The sequence below is a fragment of the Sipha flava genome, unplaced genomic scaffold (genome assembly GCF_003268045.1).
Source record: "Sipha flava isolate LNK unplaced genomic scaffold, YSA_version1 202_pilon_pilon, whole genome shotgun sequence".
Lineage (NCBI taxonomy): Eukaryota > Metazoa > Arthropoda > Insecta > Hemiptera > Aphididae > Sipha > Sipha flava.
This window is the reverse complement of record NW_020272797.1, coordinates 1491631-1515956: the sequence shown is the minus strand read 5'-3', so window position 1 is coordinate 1515956 and position 24326 is coordinate 1491631. Positions and strand designations below refer to the sequence as shown.

At 26.4% G+C, this 24326-nt stretch overlaps 1 protein-coding gene and 1 pseudogene across 1 annotated transcript in view; both read left to right on the top strand.

Moving 5' to 3' along the window:
- The first annotated feature begins 1872 nt into the window (after positions 1-1872).
- Positions 1873-22061, top strand: LOC112682377 (annotated as a pseudogene).
- A 117-nt stretch (positions 22062-22178) lies between these two features.
- LOC112682381 (dynein beta chain, ciliary-like) overlaps positions 22179-24326 on the top strand; it is a 48231-nt gene continuing 46083 nt past the window's right edge. Inside the window, exons 1-6 of the mRNA XM_025552958.1 lie at positions 22179-22538; positions 22754-22970; positions 23044-23121; positions 23535-23732; positions 23802-23971; positions 24040-24262. Of these exons, the coding sequence (XP_025408743.1) occupies positions 22267-22538; positions 22754-22970; positions 23044-23121; positions 23535-23732; positions 23802-23971; positions 24040-24262 (1158 nt within the window). The 5' untranslated portion in view covers positions 22179-22266. The remainder of the gene's footprint in view (positions 22539-22753; positions 22971-23043; positions 23122-23534; positions 23733-23801; positions 23972-24039; positions 24263-24326) is intronic.

Here is a 24326-nt window from a genome sequence, read left to right as displayed (position 1 = left end):
TGTTTACGGGCCAGATAAAATATATTCCCCGGCCGCTATATGGTGACCGATGTTTTAGAGACCAACGGTAACCTTCTTTTATATTATTCACACATTTTACAGCGACATTTAGCACATACATCAATCTTTTTTTAAATATCTATTAATGTTTTACGTAAAATATTATTTAATTATTTTATTTTATTATTGGTAAAGTTAATTAAAATAATTACGACGAATGACGAACGATGGTATAAGTATAAAGTGACGCATTTGGCAAAAATGCTGATGCTAAAGTTTGCTCAAAAATAAATTTTTAAAAAAGTATATCTATATATTTGCACTATAGATACAGTTTTGTTAGTGAGTTTTTGATGTAATCATCTTCTTGGTATACTTATCCTCGCTTATCTATGAAGAATACTAAACAGTTTAATTTTAAATATAAGTGTAAATGTATGTTGGGTGACAATGTGTATTTTTATAACATGTCCAACAAAGAATATTGAATGCAAAATACTGGATTCATGTCTCAACATTTGATATGATAATTGGTATTTATTTTTTAATGTAATAATTGATAGAGAAATTTGATTTTAATATTAATTTTTTATTCTACTTTCTATTTATGGTTATGCCATAACTCAGTAAAATGCACACCTTCAAAGTATTTGATTTGTAATAAAAAAAGAATAAAAGATTTTAAATAAACTAACCAGTAAGTAATACTATAATCGACAAGGTAACAGTAACTGGGTAGAGGAATAACCTTCTACCACTCGAGGCTGTCACCACAGTCTTATGGAAAGGGAAAATAAATATAACACGTACCTGGCACCTGCCACTTGCCAGCTGTCGTCTCAGTCTATTAAACACGTATCCGTTCCTTGTCACTCGTCGGATATGTTTTCCTCTTCCTCCGTCATTGTTATAGTGTTGTATCAGCATTATATTAAAAGGGAGAAAATGATCATTGTTTATTATAATTTTATAATAAAATAATTAAATAGAAAAGCTATTGACTTTTGAGGCTGATAAATTAAATTAACTAGTAACTATAGGCTCAATGCTGCGAATAAAAAACGAATTAAGTTGTAATAGAATTTTAACTAAAAATGTCCCATACCTCATACAATATTTGAAAAAACAAAATTTAAAAAAAGCAATACAATTTATAAAGGAAATTATATAAGTATAACTCATCGTTCTATAATAAGTAAACATTTTTATTTAATATCGGAGTAAAATACATATACATATTAATGAAATAAAATATGCATAGCTACTGCTTATTAGTCTTACAACTTTCAAGTATAATATATACTAGTGTGACATAAGTGATGGTAAAAAACATTATACATATTTTAAGTTATTTATCCAGTAATTCAGTAGGCGTGACAACTAATAAATATTAAATATTTTTAACACAAAAGTAGCTTAATTAGTGAGGTACTTGTGATCATACGCGTAGTACATAAATCATATTCGATATTTGATAGTTACAGCTTGTTATATGTTTTTCCATAGTATCCAAATAATTATTTTTGATAATATTTGAAGCAACTCATATTTATAAGCCCGTCTGATATAATAAATGTACATTATTTAATGCATACTTAATACTAAATATTTAATGCATTTTTGAAAGTAAAGTTTAATAATTGTATTTTTAGCCATCTGGATCAAATTATATTTATTAATCAGAAGTTAATTACGAATATATTATTTCTATATATTCAATACTTAAATAATGAAATTATACAAACATTTAACACGTTAATAAATTCACAGCAACTCGATATTGTGTACAATTGTTGTCTTACAATAACTTTCCCCTAAAATGTTATACGAATAAGTTTCAGCATTTTTTAAAACATTTTATTAATTATTTAATGTTCAAAGTGTCGATAGATGACATTTAATTTGTTTTAAAGTTTTTAATACGCTAATAGCACGAAACCTTCACACTTCCCTTCGATATAGCAATAATCGTAACCAAGGTAACATATTACACCTAATATATAAATTTAACTTGCTTCGCTTTTTCATCATAATCCTACTTTTGTAACCATCATAACGAATTAAATTTGTAAATATGTAAAAGTTAAATTTGTTTAAAAATGAACGATGGAAATAATTCTGATGTTGAAGATACGCGTTTAGTTTACATGTATGATTTCTTAATTAGGACTTGGAAAATTAAAAATGATGTCATAGACACCATGATGCGAAATCCTGAGTTATATGTACGTATACTAATAGATACTTATAGGCAAGGCTAGGCGTTAACGAGTTAAAAGTTAAAATTAAGTTAAAACATTAAGTTAATTTTAATTAAGTTAATTAACTTGTTACTTTTTTTACAAATTAACTTTTAACTTAATAAGTTATTTTTTTTTTTTAATATTAACGTGTTAACTTTAAGTTAATTTTATTTAAAAGTATCTAAATTAAGTTAATTTTAGTACAAAGAATAATGCAAATTATTAAATGAGGTTTTTAGTACACTTATAATTTACTATTTTAATATGAGTTTCCTGTAGACGAAAATAATAAGAAAAATAACTTTAATAGTCATTACATGGGCTATATTTTATCATTATATTTTTATAACATTGTTATTATATAAACGGTATAAACCCATGGAAATCTTAAGAATATTCTGTGAAAATAGTAAATACTAGTGATGGGCAACGATATCGATAATTCGATAAGATACCTATCGATATCGTGACACATTTTCGACACCGATATCGTTCTATAATTGTATGATATATCGTGTTGTAAAATTTAATAATTTTTTTCGAAATACATTTTATTTTTAGATTCTAAGCTTTAGTAAATTGTATTGTGTATGTCGTGTTATAAACTATTAACTAATGACACTAATAAGTAATTATAAGAAAGTAGTCATTAAGTTGGTACATGTATAACTTCAAAGACGAGAAATAGATTATTTTTAGAACCAGTTAACAATCTTCTTTTTTTGATATTTTATTATAAATTCACTAAAACATCAGACCATACTTTGGTAAGAAAACTATATACTTTTTAATTTTATAAAATACATATATTATAAAATTTAATTGAAAATTATTTAAATACAATTAACATAAAATTTACTTTCTAAGATGCAGCAATTGGGTTTGAAGATAAATAAAAACAGAGTAGTTTTGTTTTGTTATGTTTATTTTAATAAGTCATAATTAGTCATAAGTTAAGACAAGATTTACAGTAATATTTATTTAATTATCTGAATGCAATTTCTTATTGTTCAATAATCAATGTTTAATAAATAAGGAAGTAGTAGGTATGGTAAAAGTTTACAATTTTAGTGTACCAATAATAAATATCAAATACGATATCAATATCGTACAAATTACGATATCGCGATGCAATATCGGGAAAATCGGAACGATATTGATACACAATATTATATCGTTGCCCAACACTAGTAAATACCATGAGAGCGAGTCTCGATGGGGGATTAATCATAAAACAACTATGGTATAATTTCCAATTTAATTTCGTTATTAAAATTGTAAATTGATTTGAATATGAGTTCAGGACTAAGATTTATTTTAGAAAAGTAGATTTTTTGATAGCTAGTTAATACTTTTATGTATCATTTTAAATTTCCCCAGTAATTTTGTTAAGCTTAAAAAACTAATATTATGTGTGGCAATTTTTTATTTTTGCAAATTAGGAAATTTTAACTTTAAACTAAGTTAAGTTACTTTTTTTTCAAAGTTAACTTTTAACTTTACGAGTTAACGAAAAAAATATAAGTAACTTTTAATTTAACTTAACTTAATTATTTTAAAATAACTTAACGAGTTAAAAAAAATCTTTAACTTGTCCAGCCTTGCCTATAGGTACGTATTAGTTGAAAAATAAATAAATAAATATTTGCACAAAAAAAAAAAAATTAAAATATAAATTATTATTTATAGAATATTATAAAGAAAATGTTGAGCAAAAGCATTTTCTTTTACTATTTATATGTTTTATACATTTTTACGTATGAGCTAATCTATAACACAATCATACATCTACACAGTGTTCGACTTGTGGGGGGACGCAGGGGGACGGAGTACCCCAACTAATTTTCAGTAATTTTAGCGTCCCCCTACTATTATTACGCTATTATCATAACGTTCAGCCAGTTTTGTGGACGTTCTTTTTTTAAAGTAAATAGAATCCCTCTTTTTTATTTTGCCAAGTCGAGCACTGCATCTACATTGTTCATGGTATTTTAGCGAAGATGTATGTATACTCGTACATAATAAAAGTACGTATCAATAAAACATACATTTAAGTTGTGATATGTTCAAAGTTTGGTCAAAGAAACGTTTTTTAACATTAATATTGTTAGAACTCCATTAAAATTAAAACTACATGCATGTACTATAATAGAGCACTATAAACGAATATATAAAATTTAAGGACGTACGCTTCAGAACCTCAAAAAACTAAAATTATTTAAAATTATTTAGACACTTTGTCATTGTGTAACTTTTAAAATAAAAGGAATAACGACTTATTAATAATAATCCGATGAATATGCAACCAGGTTGACACTGTAAATAATTATGATTTTATTTGAATTTTAGGCTATGGTAATGGATTTCTTTAATTCACCGGATAGACGTAGGATTTTATTTACATTAAATTCGATCGGTGTACTATTACCAATGTATGACTTTTCCGAAGGTTTTAAGGTAAAAGCGTCATACATTTTAAAACTAGAACCAGTTGAAGTCACGATGGATAACTTTGAATCAATATTTTTATGTGGTGAAGTATCTTCAAATCCAATCGAGGATTTAAAAGCAATAATTGAAAATGTTAGTAAAAGTATTATTTATAGCGTAAATAGTATATTATTATAAATGTATTATTAATCTTTTTATTTTGAATAGGTTTTATTAAATTTATTTTCTATAAAAGATAACATTTTCAAAAACTGTTCTGATGATATTGTAGTTGATGTTCAAGATAAGCTTACTAACTTTCTTACCAACATACATAACGTATCAGGACGGATGAAAAATCATTCAACTTTGACATTACCTTATGGTTTCAATAAGATCGCTACTGCGTTAAAAAACGTCGAAATGAGGTATGTATTCTGATTTTTTTAATTTGGGACTATAATTTTTTTTAAAAGTCTTTTTTAAAGTACTTTCTGTTCTTGGATCTCCAATTTAGAGACTGTCTTCGATTGTTGGTGTTGTATTTATACATTCCAAAAGTTTTCATCGAATAAAGAATACCACAATATAATGTATTAAAAATGTATAAATTCGGTACATTTTTCACTACGGTTAGAATTTAAAAATAAGAAGCTATATTTTTTTTTTGTTCTAGCTTCTACAGGCCATTAAGGCCTTTCGCTGCTTTTACCAAATCTCTCAATCAGTCCTTGTTGTCTGCATCTTCAATTCTTGCTGTTTCATTTACTTAAATTAAATCTTTTTTTACCTGATTTAACCAACGTTGACGTGATCTTCCTCAGGGGCGTGTTTTATTTAGTTTAGATACCAAAACTTAAGTTTTGACATTTGTTAAAGACAATTATACAATTACAATACATTAAATACAATTATATGGTTATAGACAATTGTTTCATTAGACTGTCCTTATCTCGTCATATGTGTCTGGTCCATTAAAGATTCTCTCAATATATGCATTGGTGTCTCTTGAGTTCTAGTGACGAAGGTGCTACTTTAAATATTATACCTCTAGTCATAGGTTTAAAATATTAAATATAAAATAATACACTATACTTATATTATTAATTACCTATTAAATATTATTACTTTTTGGATTAATATTTTATTTGTCAAAGTATCTTAAACATAGTAGGTACCTATATAAGTATATTATAGTATATATTATTATATTATTTCAAAATAACTAACCTATAGTTACTTTATGAATAAAATCCATGCACCGTTTTTTCGCTGATGAAAAATTATTTTACTAGTGTCTAATCACAGGCCGTAGTAGAAATAGAAATACAATTTATTATGTCACAGATGACGCTGCTGGTCGTCCAAAACGCGTATACAAAAATCGCAGCTTAAACGTACCAGTACACATACGATAGCTGTGCGGGTCGCCTATGTTTAGAATAGTTCGGACGACTGTGCCGGTCGTCCCAACACTGCTCAACAGTTGTGTTATTAGACATTTTTCATGGGGGCCTCCAGCTAATTTTTCAAACATATTTAAGTGGGGGAGTCTGTCTCCCACAGCATACCACTTAAAAATAAATTAAATTTATTACAATGCACTAACATAAAATAATTTTTATATTTATAGGTACTTATTTATTTTTAAACATATAAAACCACATTTATAAAACAAAATCCAATTTTCTAGTACTAAAAACCAATTCATTATTGATTTTATCAACATTTAGATTTATGTACCGATGAATAGAGATCATTGCTAGTCCATTTAGTCACGTCTACAAAATTATAAATTTAAAAATACAGTTATAAGTTATATTGTTATACATTAGATATTCAATATTCTCAAAATAATTAAAAGATTACTTTATCCTTTTTTGATCTGAGATATGTTTTTTAGCTTTGTCAAAGTTGAAAAAGATCTTTTTGGTGTTATTGACACTGGTAATACGCAAAATAATTTAATTAAAAAATGTATATTAGGAAAATCAGTTTTTGGGCAATTTAAAAGCGCTCCTAATCCACTTTTGATGTTAAATTTTTGACTGGTTATTTTCATTTTCCATATTTTTAATTCAACAAAAGTATTATTATTTTCAACTGGTGATGAATTAAAATCAATTAAATTCTTAAATTATAACCTCTTTACATCTATAAATATGGAAGTAAATAAACATTCAAACCTTATAAAACATACACAAAATATAATATATAATACCGGTTTTTATTTTAACATAGATAAATCAAAAGCTATACCATAAAAAATGGATTTATGATTTAAAAATCGGGTTGTTATAGGTTGATAAAATTGTCATTAAATGGCATAAAAACTGTCACTCTATAATAATCTTCTACAGAAGACACTTGAGAATTCGCTCTATTTGTTTTCTTGCTGTGCTTTTTTTGGTTATTTCTGTGTCAATAACATTTGCTAAATTACATTAAAATATTAGATTTTGTATACTCAAACTTTATTTATTTTAATTTTTCTCGTTAATAAATGAAAAAATAAGAATTAATAAAATATAAAAATAATAGTTATTTATAGGGCCAATAGAGACAGTCCGGATCCCATGGACCTTTCCCCCGTAAATATGTCACTGAACACGTCATAACAAAACTTATAGTACTAAAATTAATAATGCTGATAAAAATATTTTTTAGGTGATTTTAAGGCCTTAATACTAGTACACCTATGTATTATGAATACAAAATACGAGTCAATTAAAATTAATCTATTATTCTAGTCACATCTATGGTAATGAATAGTAATATTTAAGTTAACCAAACTTACATTAAACATTATGTATATCAGGGGCGGCCAAACAGTCGATCGCGGACGATTTCAGAGTCGATCGTGTTAGAATTTATTTTTAGGCCACGTGTACGAAAATTAATCGTAGTGGTCATGAACAAATTGTCGATAAATTTTATCTTTATAGTTTTTATATTTTATTCTGGTTTATAAAAAAATTTTTCAAAAATGTCGATATTCAAAGGTGAAGTATATTTTTAGTATATCGTGGTCGAAAAAAGTTTGGCCGTCTTTGATGTGTATGATATATGGTAACTCTATTATCGTTTAACACTTTTAAACTATGCGCTTTTTTTTTTATTGATTAGATTTTAACAAATATGTATATTCATCTACGGTGAGTCTGTAAAATTCTTAGACGCCTACTCTTGATCATATACTATATCTTGTTCTCGTTTATATTGAGGCCCATTATTTTACTTTCTTCTACTTAGTTTTGAGAGTCTCCAAGAATGACAATGTCATCAGCATATGCTAACAATATACCCTTACCATTTTAATTCATTTCTCGAGTTTCATTCATATCTCTCACTACTCTTTCTAATGCTATATTGAAAATAATGGAGGATAGCACATCTCCTTGTCTTAAACCGGACTTGGCTTCGAAGTCCTTTAACTCCCTTCCCAAGGAACGAGTATTGCATGTAGTATTAGAATTGTAGCATTTAACTAAATTTAATAGTTTTTTGAGCAACCCAAAATTCTGTAATGTTATCCATATTTGCTCTGTCGATGCTATCATACGCTTTACTCTATAAATATCATGAGTAAGTATTTGTTAAACTTATAATACATTTTCATTTTTTGTGAAGATATGACCACTAGTGAATCTTTCTTTTGTGAAGCTACATTGCTATTTTTCTACTATGTTGGTAACGAATGTTTCTATCCTTCGTAAGATAGGTAAGATAAATATTGAGAGCATCTTATACGCTGGGTCTAATAGCGAGATACCTCGATAATTATCAACTTATGTTGGATCCCCTTTCATGAAAATAGTGGTAAATAACCGATGACGACCTGTTCTATTTGTTCACTATTCCATGTAATAATAATTTATAATAATAGGTATATAATATTATATATTATTATTAATTATTTATTATTTTCGTTATAATTTGGGGTAGGTTAATTAATATTTCTTTTCCTGAAATTTTTAGTAGTTCAGAGTTTATATTATATTTTCTTGGAGATTTATCGTTCTTTAGTGATTTGATGTTTATTTTAATTTCCTCGATATTTGGTACAAGAATTTCAGGTTCTGCTGTATAATATACTAATTTTTCGTACTTTTCATTGTTGTTACTTCCGATGTGATGATTTTTGTTATTTAGCAGTTCTTCAAAAAAATTCTTGAAATTTGTTTATAATTTCGCTAATATCTGATATTATATTACCACTATTGATTATGATGAAATTAGTATGTGTATTCTTCCTTAACCGACCAGCACTTCTTGAAAAACAGTTTCAGTGTTTTTTTTTTATATAATTCGACATCTTTTATAATTTTTTTTCCTTTGCACGTTTCTGTTGCCTAATCACTTTGTTTGCTAATGTTCTAAGTTTTGAGTATTCGTTTAAATTTTCTGGTATAGGATTTAACATCATATTATGTCTAGTTAAACTTCGCTTATTAATCGCAAATTGGCACTCCAAATAATACCAATGATTTTTGTTAAGCCCCCACCCAACTTGGAGAACCAGTTTGTGACAACCAATTAAAGTCAGCCCGTAGCTCGGGGCCCTGGATCCGCTAAGCCCGTAACACTAAAAACCTAGTGCTCCCTTAAGGGAAGCTATGTTTATTATTATTAAATAAGCAACATATGTATGGTAGTCTTTATGATTTAATTTACGTTAATTTTTTACAAGATGAATATTAATTGAGTTAATATGTGTTTAGTCATGGAAAAATAGTTGATGAAGTTTTAAAACAAAGATTGGAAAACAAAGTCTATACGTGGTCCAAAGAAATAAACGCAATAGCAGCACTCAAGCCTAATACGATTTTGGATAAAGATCCTTCAGCTTCTTCAGCTCAATGTACATACAATCATTAAAACAATTATATTAATGATTAATTCTCACACTTTTTTATCAATTAATACATACACGTATAATATATATCAGGGGCAGCCAAATGGTCGATCACGGACGATTTCAGAGTTGATCGTGTTAGAATTTATTTTTAGACCACGTGTATGAAAATTAATCGTGTTGGTTATGAACAAATTGTCGATAAATTTTATCTGTATAGTTTTTATCTTTTATTCTGGTTTATAAAAATTTTTTCCAAAAATTTCGATCTTCAAAGGTGAAGTATATTTTTAGTAGATCGTGGCTGAAAAGAGTTTGGCCGCCTCTGATATATATATATTGTAAAACACTAAAAGATATCATGCTTTTTTTCAAACATAATTTCATTTCTATTGTTCTTTTTTTTATCAAAAACTGTTTTAAGTAATGTCATATGTTGATTTAATGTGTTGTTTTCCCCGGATAATCTTACTAATAGTTCTAACTGCATCGTTTATAATATTACGATGATATTTTCATTAGGTGCGATTTCTTTCTTTGTCCGGGTGTTTTAGCTGAACGACAATTTAATTTAAATTAATTTTATAATACACTTTCTATTTTAATCTTCATTTATTTTTCAAATATGTAATTTTTGTAGAAGATTTGATGATTATTTTAAATTATGATTATTTGTAACGCAATTTATGTATATTTATTTAATTGTATAATTTATACTTATAAAATAATTTTTTTTTCATTAAAAAAGTAAATTGATTATCTTAAAATGTATGTGTATAGATTTTTCTTTTTGGAAAAATCGAGAAAAACAAATTTTACAATTTTACAATCAAATCGATCAACAAATCGGTGAATTTTTGTCTATAACAAGAAGTCCATGCGTAGATTTATATAGACAAATGATTGAAACTACAATGTCTGGTAAATAACTTAAAATAATATTTTCCATTTAAAATCTGAATTACAATTTCATTAAAAGTCTTATTTGTTGTATTTAGTAAAAAAAAGAATCGAATCTTATCAATAAATTTTTAGCTACCCTTACAAAACACATCAATGCAATTGAAAGAAGTGGTTTGATTGAATCAAAAGTAGAATTAAGTATACTGTGGAGGAAATTGGCTTGTATATGGATAAATTGTCCAAATTTTCAAAATTACGATAATATAGTTATTTTGATAAAAGTTATCTGTAATTTGATTATGATTGAAGTAAATAATGAAATTTAACAATCATTAATAAATTATTGTTTTAATATAAAAATTAATTTTAGTCCTCAAGATACTTGGAACCAACTGTTTTATTTCAAGGTGAACTCATGGAAAACTTAACTAAGGTTGATGATATCCTAAACATTCTAATACATTTCAAGTATAATTTTTTATTATTTATACATGCGTTTATAAGGTTGCATAATTACTATTTATTTTATGAAATCATTTACAGACGTCAATTTAAAATAGTCCAAACAGAATATCTTCCGAAAAAATTCGAAAATTTTATTTCTAAAAATATTTTTTTACATAAATACGTACCTCGCTATTGGAATTTCCATACAAATGATGTGTTTGGAAATCTTAATGCATTTGAAGACCGATTAAACTGTATAAAAGTATGTAAAACACTGTAAAGTATAACTTGAAAATTTAATATTTATCAATACATCGGTTTTATTATTAAAATATAATAATCTATAATTATATAAAAACACAATAAGTAAATTTAAGTATTTACAAGAGAAAAAATAATATAACAAAATTAAACTAAAAACATGATGAACATGATGAAGGATGCCACTCTGAAGTAGCAACTCTGATATCCGTATATCTATAAACAATTTGTTTATTTATAATACCATTTTTTTTTTTTTTTACGTAAAACTGTTTTTTGATTAATTTATTTTAGGCCTTTGTAATTGATATCTTGGAACAGTTAAAGAGGATATTTTGGAGATACGGAAATTTTCGTTGTTTTTTAATGTGTGTAGTGGAATCTTTTGCAATATTGATAGAATATGATTTGGGATGAAGGGATTCTTAGGTCTTTACATATATTTTAATTCAAAATATGTGACGAACATCCGGTAATCAGTCGTAGACTAATTGCCTCATACCGATCATTTATTTCTATGTTAACTGTCATAATCAAGGACGGATTAAGCACCTATTGGAACCCGGGACAGAAATGTTATATGGGTCCTTTTGACAAAACATACTTTACAAAGATGCTCGCTACGCTCGCAGAACGATATATTTTTTTAATTATTTCACAAATTGATAATTTGATTATAGAATTATAAAATTAATAAGTATATACAATTTATGTTTAAAAAACTACTAGTTTTAGTATGATAAAAAATGTGTATCGGCTTAAAATTGTTTGGGCGCCTTTCACTTTGTTACTTGAGAGGGCCCCGGGTCTACCGCAGCGGCTAGACCCCACCTTCATTCGGCCTTTGTTATAATAATTTAATAATTAAACTTTATATCCTTTAGTGTTTTATAATTTGATTAATTTAAATTAGCTTTAAAACTCTTACAGAAATATATAAATCCTTTATTTTCACATAACTATAGATTTGAAATAGAATTAATTGTATTCAACAATATATATTTACTTTATAGACAATTATAATTGATTTTATTGATTATCAAAAATTGGAAAAAGTCGAAGTGGGTGGACTAATGGGCCGTTGGTTTAATAAAATAATCGAAAGTGTTTACATTCGATTTTCTAAATTCATGGAAAAAATGAATTCTATTTCGTACGATCCATTAGACTTGTTCAACGAGGAAAACAACAAATTTTTTCTAGAAGATTATAACTTTCATTTGATCATGTCGAATGATATTGATAATCGTTTAGCGACAGTTTCCAAAATGTGTTTCGAAAAAAAGTGACGATCTAATGTCAATTCATAAGGTAAAATATAGCTTGTTTAATTTTAATATTTTACATTAACGATTACTAAGATATAACATTATTTAGAGCTTTTTTCGATTGCTTAGTGAGTTATAAAATAAAGTATTTATAAAGTAATGCAATTTAGTTTTGATAATATATTGTAATTATACGGTTGAAATTTAAAGTTGAGATTTCAAAATTTTTTTATGTATTTATTTGTAAAGAATCTTCCTAATCAGTTTTTTCTATTATTTGATGAAAGTTCTTTATTACGTACCGAGTTATTAAATACAATTTACAGTTCATAATGGTGTTCAGTGTAGCGGTATTGAACCGACCAATTGTAGCGACCGTTGTGAAAAAAACATTATGACAAATTTTTGGATTTAATAGATCGAGAATTGACCATAGAAAAGGTTAAATATTGATATTTGTAATACATGCCAGCAGTTAGCTAATTTTTTTTTTTTTTGTATGAATTTAGAAAATTATCGATAGTCTTTCGGAAAGGACATTCATTGAAACTGAAAGTAGAAATTTTTATGATTTGCGAATTCCGTCTGATGAAATGAATATAGAATACCCACCAGTATTTAGGGCAATCATGTGGGGTTATTCACTGCAACAAAGCCGTTTAATGGAAAATCTTAATACTATTAAAACATTAGACTTACCGTAAGTAGCCATGTTACAGATATTTTAATTATTATGAATGTTATTTTAAATTATTAAGTCATTGTGCTTGATAATAAATAAAAACTTTAACTGTGTTATGTACATTTAAATCAATATACCTTGCACGAATGTAATACAATGTAAAAATAAGCTCAATTATATAATTTGTGTTTAGTAAAAATGCGAATAGATACTGTTCGAAATTGAGTAAATGTTTCATTTTGTTTACAAATTCTTGGTAACGTGTTTATTATGAGTGAAACATAAATCTTATATCTTTACGTAGGTAACCATGTGTTTTAATTTTTTAACTCAAGATAAATAGGTATAGCTATTTTATTACATTTATTACAGATAATTTTGAATAATACATATATGTATATAAAAACTTATTTTATATATATATGTTATCAGCAATATGGATAATTCAGGTATTTTGCAAAATGCCCAGGCACTATGCAAATTGCCGACCCATTTTAGGTAAAGTAAATAAAACATATGATTTTCAGTATTATTTTACGTATAACCTAGGTATTTTATAAAATACCTAGGTATTATGTAAAATACCAATTTTTTTTTAGGTAAAGTACAAAACATTTTATTATATGTTATATTACATTAAGATTCTTATAATTATTATACATTATTACTCATAATACACAAAAAATTTAATTTTTATCTATTATTATATTATTACTATTATATAAATATTTTACTTAAACTACTATTTACTTATTACAGCGGTTCTCAAACTTTTTTTTCCGCGGCGCCTTTTTTTGGACTCAATTTAGCCACGGTGCCCTGCTGTGAATAACATGAAAGACAGGACAAAAAAAAATACTCATTGATAACCAATTTTATTAATTTTATTAAAATTTAACTTAATTATAAATTAATGAATTTTTAAACTTAACAATTAAATAAATAAAATTATTGTTATCATTATTATAATTATTATTTGAAAATATTATAAGATTAAATTGAGAATGTCCGAATATACAATAGAAAATATTTCATTATTTGCTGTAAAGTTTGTACGAAAACAATAAGGGGAAAAAAATCTAAACATTTTAAACTATTTATTATGAACCGTAGACCACGGTGCCTTTAGAAAGTGCTCGCTGTGCCCCTAGGGCATCACGGTGCACAGTTTGGGAACCGCTGACTTATTATAACATGTTGTAGAAAAGTGACATTTTGAAATGCACAAAATATTATTTTTAAGGCAAATATACTTTTTATTTTGACACCTAAGACTTAGAAACACATTTTAAAAACCCTTGGCCAATTCTTATGGATTCAATTTTTATCAACTCATTATATTGTTCATCAGATAAAAAAACTAGTATTAGTAGCCAAATTTTTAAAAAAAAATTTTAGTTTGTTATAGAAATTTGACTTCATATAAATCGTATGCATATACTATAGTTGCAACACCAAAAGGAGTCACGAAAATGACGAGAAAAATTTCGATATTGTAATAAAATCATTAGTACGTTCAATATTGTATCTCAGAATTATTATTATAGTAGTTAGTAAAAGTATATTAATCTTTATTGCGTTAAATCGTGAACGCACATTTATGATAAACGATAAGTAAAGTCGATGGTAATAGGGGATGTCCAATTTTGTATGCTTTCTTCATATTGCCTACTCCACGATTGACATTATACATAATACCTAGGCAAATCTCGTATTATATATATTGCCGAGTGATTTTTGGCATTTTGCAAAATACCATTATCCATATTGCCGGTAACACATATATATATATACATAAATAAAATTAATTTTGTAATAAACATTTAATTAAAACTAATAGTATATACATTAATGACTTATTTTCTTGGTTATTCAGGATCATGCAATCTCAAAAAGCAATTCAACTTGAAAAAAAGGTTGAATTATTAAATGAACAATTTAAAAATTATTTGCTTCCTTTGTTTGAGGAGTGGAAACGCGTTGTTCCAATACAGATACAGGAGAGTATCGTGAATCCATTATTTACAGTCAACGATAATAAAACAATCGGCCTTAATTTTAAAAAAGAAGTGAATATTTTTTATTTTTATTTTAAAATTATATATTAGCTGTCATATAAAATTAATATTTAAAGCTTGACTCTGCAATTAAAATAACTCGGTACATTTTTCTTGGAAAATACAACTATAAAAATCCTATAATAAAAATCGAAATAGAAGATATACCAATCGATGCTATTGAGCTCTATAAACGAGAGGGTAACATTTTGGCGTATAAAAGAGATATTTCAGAGATAGTTAAGTGGTAAGTATATCTATTTGAGATTTAGGATATTAAATATTAAAAGAAATATAAATTGTTCAAGAATAAATAGTCTAGTATTTTAAAACAGCAAAAATGTAACTTTTAAGGTCATATATTTGCACAAATCAGATATTAAAAATACTAAGCTTTTACATTTATAATAAGTTATAACTGAAATAAAAATATGTTTAAATTTACTTGTATTTACTATGCAGTGTTATCATTTAGGTACAATATTTTAAGAACAGAAACTCATTCTACAGAATTCCAATTAATTATTAAGGAAGTTGAGAATATTGATAGCCTGATTAACGAAGCTCAAACGTTTGTCACATGGAATTCGGAAGGTTAAAAAAAACGTTTTGTATTCTTATGAATTATACTGTGTAAATAGATAGTTTAGAAATCCTAAATTTGTTTAATTTATCAATTTATAATTTGAAAGAAAAATGAAAAATGCAAGTATACAATAGTTAACAGTAACCGTTACCATTGGAACTAAATAAATTAAATTATACGTTGTTATATGTAAATGTAAGCCCGTCTGATTTCCGTACAACAAATTTACTTTCTAAACTGTCATTGAACACAATCTAACGTGTGTGTGTAGTAAATAATAACTAATATTAATGCAAACACAAACACATGCGATGTTTATGACATTGAAGATGTTAACAATGAATTGGACAGTGTAGATTTAGTATGGTAGTGCGAAACCTGGGGGTCACGATCCCTAAGGGGGGTTACTAAATTTTATTAGAGGGCCACCAATAATTTAACCTCAAATGAAAAAGTTAAAAATTATGTATATTATTTTATAGATTTTTATATTTATATTTTATATTTTATAAAACTCTTAATTTGTATTTATTTTTTTTAATTGTAAATATTAATGATTTAATTTATATGAATAAAATTGTTGTACTAAACACTAGAGAACAGCCCGGTCCTATAAAAATAGGATCAGACCAGACCAAATATTTAAGATCTTTTGTTTAACCGGACCAGACCAATTCCTAAAATATATTTTTCAACCAAAACCAATTTGAACCAAGCTCATAATTTTTTTAAAAGCCCGGATCAGCCCAGTTTGGATTTTATATTAAAAAAAAAACCAACCCGGACCAAGACCGTTTTTATTTGATAATGAAAACCCGGACCAGGACCGTTTTTATTTTTTAATATAAACCCGAACCATGACAAATATAGTGATTTAGAAACTAAACAGGATTGTCCACATAAAATAAACTAATCAGAAACAAAATAAAAACGTGTCGTTCCATTTTATAATAATATTTGTTATACATTTTTTTTCTTGGTTGAACCGTGTTGCCTGGTAGTAGCGACGTGCAAAATTATCTTGGTCTTGGTCTTGCAGCAAGACCAAGACCAAGACTGAGACTGCAAGACCAAGACCAAAACAAGACCCACACTGCAAGAGTCTTGCAGTCTTGCAATATTTATTGTAGTTTTTTTTTTTTTAAAAAATTTCCAGAAAATACGTCTTTTAGTGTAGTTTTTTAGGAATATAATAAAAATGTAATATTGCATTTGACGTACAAAACGTTGCAGGAATTGAGAAAATAATAAATTATTGAATTATTGAAAACAATATCACAAAAAGATTTTAAAAAAATGGTAAAAAAAAAAAATAATAATAGATAATGTAAGGGAAATATTCTTTTATTTGCATGAAAAATAAGTGAATTGGCAGTAATTGGTTTCCAAAAATTAAAATGAATATTGTAACAGACAGTATTAGATATAGGTACTCCAAATAAATCAACAAAATGACTACTTTGGCAAAATGTTTATTAAACTCATCGGTAATTAACGATTTTTAGTAATTGTACAATTTTCATAAGTGACAATTTCATTGAAACTTTTATTTTTTGTTTTTTTTTTTTTTAATAAATTGAATAGATAATAATTTTCCATATTTTTTTAGTCATTTCCTAAATAATTGGCTAAATAAATATTTCTTGAAATAACTACTAGGTATATAAATATACTATATAAATAATTACTAAATTCTTATGCTTACTTTTATGTTCGTGGAATGGATGAATCAAATACCGATGCGGCGATGCTTCTCTGATGAATGAAAAAAATAAAATAAAACAATTTTAGACATTCACATTTCACAGTATTATTTGTATATTGTATTATATTGTATATTCAACAGTAAACAACGTTTATTTTTATAATTTCTTGACTGGAGGGAAAATAATATTAATAACTGATAATACATGAAGAGTGAAATGACCATAGTAAAAAGTAATTTCAAGAAATACGAAAATAATATAACTTAACCCATGCTATTTATAAATAATTAGAAATAAATTGAAAAAAAAAACATTTTTAACCCAGACCAAAATAACAAAAGACCGAATTGGACCACACCAGTGATATTAAAAATATATTATGATTAAACCAAACCTAACCCTTTATATGACTTCCCAGGCCCGAACACACCTAAACCAAGAATATCTCAATATGCGACCGGACCGGACCTAATCCGATCCCGTTCCGTGCTTTTTCCGGTCCGGTCCGGGTTGACCCGGAACCGGGCTGATCTCTACTAACCACTGATTTAGTGCATAGCTAATGTTAATTTTTATTGTTTTGATGTTTTGATGTTAACCAGTATTGGGTTAGTTATTTTTCTCCTTACTCATTAATTAAATGTACCTAATAATTTCATTTTACGTTACTTAGATAAAACTGTAATGAATAAATTTACTTATCAACAAAAAAAAGTAACTATGTTACTCTCAGGTAACAATAAAAAAAAAAAAAAAATTGAAAAAAATAAAAATATAATACGTAGTATAAAATAAAATACTAAAAAAATAATAATATTAATTCAGTACTTACTGCAATGTACTTTTTTAAATTGTATGTATTGATCTTGGATGTTAATAATGGTTTTGAATTTCCAACACATATATTTAATTTAATGTTATAACTCAGGGGTGGGCAACTGGCGACCCGCGAGCCTTTTTTTTCTGGTTCGTGCTAATTTTCAAATTATATCATATAATTTTAAAGTTTATCGTCCATACTCATATTATTATATAATAATTGTTATTTGGTATTAAACATCGTTAAATGTCTAAATGTCATATGTATGTACTCGTATAGCTTTCAATCATAGCTGTTTGTACCGCACTACAGTGGCGTCATTTGGGGAGGCTTTTGCCCCTGCCTGATTAAAAAGCAACCCAAAGGGCCAGTCGTTGTCGTTTAGCCATGAGCCGTTATTTGTAAAAAATCAAGCGTATTTTTATAATTTTAAAATACTACGTATTAATTAATTATTGACTGCCACAAAATTTGATATTTGCCTATTAGTATAAACTATAAATAGACACATGCGCATTTTACAAAAATATTAGATTTTTAAATGAACTTAACCATCGATTCAACAATTCTAGCAATGAAATCATTTTTACTTGCAATATTTTCTTATCTTCCAGTACTGATTATTTTAATTTCAAAAGTCCCTATTTATTGTCTTTCCTTAATCATTATTAGAGTCCGGATTTATATGCATTTAAAAAGTGTCAAGTATGATGCAAAGAAAAAGTGGCTAAATATGCAATTATATGCATTATGTTATATTTTATAAAATATGTTTTTTTTTTTTTTTTAAAACAGCACTTTATATCAAATAAAATTCTAAATATTTTATCAAAAACAAAAAAAAAAATGATAATATCCACTACTTTATATTTCAAATCATTTAAATCAATCTTAAATTTTTAGGAAACTTAAAACAATAATAAAAATAAAAATAAATATTTTAAATCATTTGAAGTTAACTACTTTCACTAAACTAATAAAAATCTTAAAAAGAATAAAAGCCTTTTAAAATAATATTTTGAAACTTAATACCCATCATGTCTATTCGTGCTCTATTCGAGGCGATTACAAAATTTACTGTAAATTAAAATGGTTAATTTATTAAAAACCCATTTAATATGCATGTAATATGCATTTATGAACAAATATGTAATAACTCTTGAAGTATGCAAAATACGCAATATAAAATTTGGTGTTTAAATTCGGTGTAATATGAATCATGAACGTTTTAAACCTCCTTAGACGTGCATATACTTAGTACAAACATGCAAATGCATATAAATCCGGGCTCTAATCATTATAGTTATTTTAAAATTGATAATTTAATACTTCAAACTGAATTTTTATCTGCAAAAAACTTAAATTAATTAACCTAATTAACTTAAATTATTCTAATAAAGAACGAGACGATAGAATACATAATCTTTTTTTCAATTTCTACAATTTTTAATGAACTTCCTAAACTTTAGGATCTAAAGCTTTTACTAGAATTCTTAGAATTATAAATATTCTTTTAAATTTGCCTGTAACAGCTGCTTCCGATGAATGTTCTTTTTCTTCCCTTAAATTAATTAAAACCGATCTACGCTTGACAAAGGGAAATTATTGGCTGAGTGATTTATTGGTTATATCTGCTGTAAGTGATATTACTGCAAGAATCAGTTTATACGACGCAGTAGATATATATATTTTCAAAAATAAAAAGTAGAAGATATCCAATTACAGCTTAAATTAATTTATATATATATATATATATATATATATAAATTATGTGCCTTAAGTATAAGTTAAAATGTGTGAACGACATTTTCCCCGGTAGTATGAGCCGGTTAAAAATCTTCCCCCCCCCCATATTAAAAAATGAAATGAAATTTTTTGTTTTCTACGCTTTGGCCCCCTAGATTTTAATTTTCTATAAATTGGCCCTCTAGTAACATTGAATTGTCCATTCTTGTTATAAGTATTTTATAATCCAACTTACAACATTTAAAAAAAAATTATTTTATTGGGACCTAGGAAGGTTAAATATATTTTCTTGGTGAAACTATTTTAAAATTTTAAAAATAAAACGTAAAAATATAAAATAAAAAAATACAACATAATACATGTGTGTTACACAATGCCCTAATCCGAAGAAATGAACTGAAGTTATGATAACTAGTTAATTGTGTTTGTTATTAAATTTAACAACTTATTATTAATTATTATCTATAGAAATTCTTAAGAATTCTTTATAGTTTTAAACAGTTTTAATATGTTGTTGACCTATGTCTATTTATATTTTATAGCATTAGAGCTCCTACTTGGAAAGATATCTTGTTCAAATGCTATTTAAATTACAAATATAACACTATGATATAATTACAAATAACTGTTTATAATTTCCATATATAGATATTTATTAATATAATATTTATCTAAATATTTTTAAATATACGAGAAATACGGAACCAATATATTTTTAGTGAAAAGTTTGTTGAATTGTTCCATACATTAAGTCCGGTGCACACGAAAGCAACAAGTAAGTTGCCTAAAATTTCCTGTTGTTCCGTAAAACATTAAAATAAATTACAGCATAGGAAACATAGCGTATACATTTTAGATAAAAAACCATAGAATCATTGATAAACAAATTGTAAAATATATATTTCTGTGATTAGTCCACACCCAAGCAACGAGTTGATAATAAACAGTTGATAAACAACGTGACACGTGACTTGGAACACGTTAAAAAAACGTGTGAACTGAAACTGAACTGAGTCCACTGATAATCTTGTAGCTGTGTGTTGCCTGTTTACCAATTAATTATATTGTTTTTATATTATGTTGTGGTAATATGTTTCGCTTTAAATCAAAACACAAAACTATGGGAAACTTATGTTGCTTGCAACAAATTATTGATGAAACATTTAGTAACTTCTGGAAATATATAGCAACTTTTGTTGTGTTAATAAACTTCGACTTAAAAAATTGCAATATGTTGTCTTAGTGTGGACAGAGCTTTGAATACATTAGTATAAGTATTATTGAATCTATGATTGTTTGTACCAATCTGTAATGCGTTACATCAAATAAATTACTTTTATAAAATATTTTCCATTACATTTTCATTACACAGTAAAAATTGTAATGAAATTACGTAACGCATTACTAAAAAGTAACGGGGTTACAGTAACGCGTTACTTTCTGTTACGTTACTAACAAACACTGCCATGAATATTATTTAAATAATTGTATAACATTAGTTTTAGTTGGATGATCTTACATTATTACATTATAAAGTTTTCTAAATAATATTGTATGACGGTGCAATTTTGGATGTGTTAACAAAAACTTTTATACATTTCAACATTAATAATTATATTATTGTGGTTAATATTAACACTGTCCAATTTTCAACCTAAGAATCAAATAATATTTATATGTTAAAATCATTTTTCCGTATATTTAAAATAGATATAGTGCACAACAAAGATGATGATAAAAATCATCCTCCGTTTACAATTATACAAAAAACAATAAGTGGTATTCATGAACTGACTAAAAGTGTTTACGAACGTATAATGCATATACAAAACAATTTCCAAAAAATAATCACATTGAGTAGTCAATGGAATAATATTCCAATGTATATGCGGGAAAAGAGTTTAAACCGTATAACGTTTGGCAATTCGATGACCGAAATTAAAATGGCAAGGTATGCAGATATGAGGAATGCCAGTTTAAAAATAATGCAATTACTCAAGGAAAATATATTGTTATTTAATAACGTGCCTTTATCAAATCCAAATCGAGGTAAATAACTTTAATCGATCTACCCATACACCATATTTTTATTTACATAGATAATCACAATATTTTCCATTTAACAATGTTTTTTTTCTTTTTTTTATTACTCATGTACTGTTTTAGGAGAATCTTATATCAAGAATGTTATTGAAACTATTCAAGAAGAACAAGAAATAGAAAAAGGAGATGAAGAAGAAGAAAGATATTTGAAGAAAAAAAATGTTTCCGATGAAAGAAACGAAAATAAATGGTGATCTAGGAGAATCAATTTTCGAAGCTGCTGCTTCAGAAGAAGATCAACAACAACTTAATCATAAAGCAGAAATACCTACAGAAGAAATAATGAGTAATAACGAAGTATTTAAAGATTATATAGAAATACAAGTACAAATAATCTTATCAAATGAAGAAATAAAGGCTATGTGGGAAGAATATAAACAATATGTAGATGAAATAGTTTTTACTGAATTACAAGATACAACTTTCTGCAGGTAAGTAGTAAAAATAAATTAAACTACTATTTTAATTATAACCACGCAATAATATAGAAATATAAGTACTACTCGTATTTTTTTTATAGTCTTATACTTGCAATAATTTGAGTTAGTTTAGAGTAACATAAAAATAAAACAAAAATTTAATATTTTTCTAGTTGAAAATCATTATTTAAATTTGACTGGACTTTTTTTGTTTGATATTTATTTAGTCTTAAGTATATTGAAGAAGGGATAAAAAATGTGAGAGGATCCACAGCATTATTTTTGGTTGTATATCTTTTAAATAACGATGGTCCATGTTTTTCTCCCAATTTGGAAATTGATAGTGAACCACATTTGTATGGATTAATTTCTTCTTTACTGGAAGATATAACTGACATGGGATCGTGCTTAGAAAGAATAAATACTAATAATCAACCATACAATGTAATATAAATAATCGATAAATCAAAGGACTTCAAAGAATTTTATTAAAACTCTTGTTTATTTATTATTTCAGGAAGATATTAAAAACAATAAGCAGGTAGTCGAATGTGTAAATTACATACTTCTTCAAGTAAAGATAACGACTAAAAAGGTATGATGAAGTCATGAATATTAGTTTTTGCTTGATTATTAATGTTTATGTAATATCACAGCCAAGTTAAATTCCCAATATTTTTTTTTATTGTTATTTAATAATTTACTGACTTTTTGCATTTAATTGACGACCAGGTGGTACTTGCTAGTGCAATGCTTCCACCTGGTAATTGTTTACTGACCTTTATTATATAAATATACATAAATGAACAAATAAAAACAATTTGGTCATGTGAAATATGACACATTCTATAATTCTTAACAAGTGTTATTGTTCTTATTATTTACTTTGCACAGCTATTTATTAATAGTAAATACTCGTGTTACTATATAATTCATTATTTATTCAGTTAAAACACTAAAATATATTATGATTTGTTAGAGTAGTTATTTTATTTAGTTGTATTTCAGGCTCTTGATTACGTTGATCAATATCAAGACTATTCTTCAGTATGGCTTACTGACCAAAACGATGCGTTAAAAAATTTTTTAACTTATGGTAGAGATCTCACGCTAGAAGAACTAGAGAATCTTCAGTTTGAAGTGGACGCAGAAGAAAACCCATTAATAGCACCCTCCCCGCCGAAACTCATTGATTTTCAAGCTAAAGTGCATGCATAAATTGAGTTTTGAATAATTAATATATATATATATATTTTAATAAATATGAAATTGTAGATTGACTCGTTTGATAGTCTTTATGCGAAAATCAAAAAAATAGACGAAAATATTACATTTGATGGTTGGTTAACAATCGATATGATGCCTTTCAAAAAAAATCTTTTAAGTTTAATCGCTAGTTGGTCGGATTTGTTTAAAACTTATTTAGTAAACAAAGTGGTAGTCAGGTATAGCACCATTATATTACCTTAATTATGATCAATTTTTATTATTACCGAAAATTTAAATTGTTTAGTTTACGCTCCTTACGAGATTTTACCGCAGAAACAGATATAGGTATTTTAAAACCATTAGAAGAGGGAGACTACGCAGGCCTTGTAAGTATTATGGGACATTTGTTTAAAGTTCGTGAACGTCAAATAGAATATGATTCAATGTTCGAGCCATTATCAGAAATATTAAATTTACTTAAAGTCTACGATGTAGATATGCCAGATGATGTTCACATCTTAATGCAGGTTTGATCATTATTTTTCAATTCTATTGCAATATTAAAAACAAAAATCCTTTCTAATAACTGTC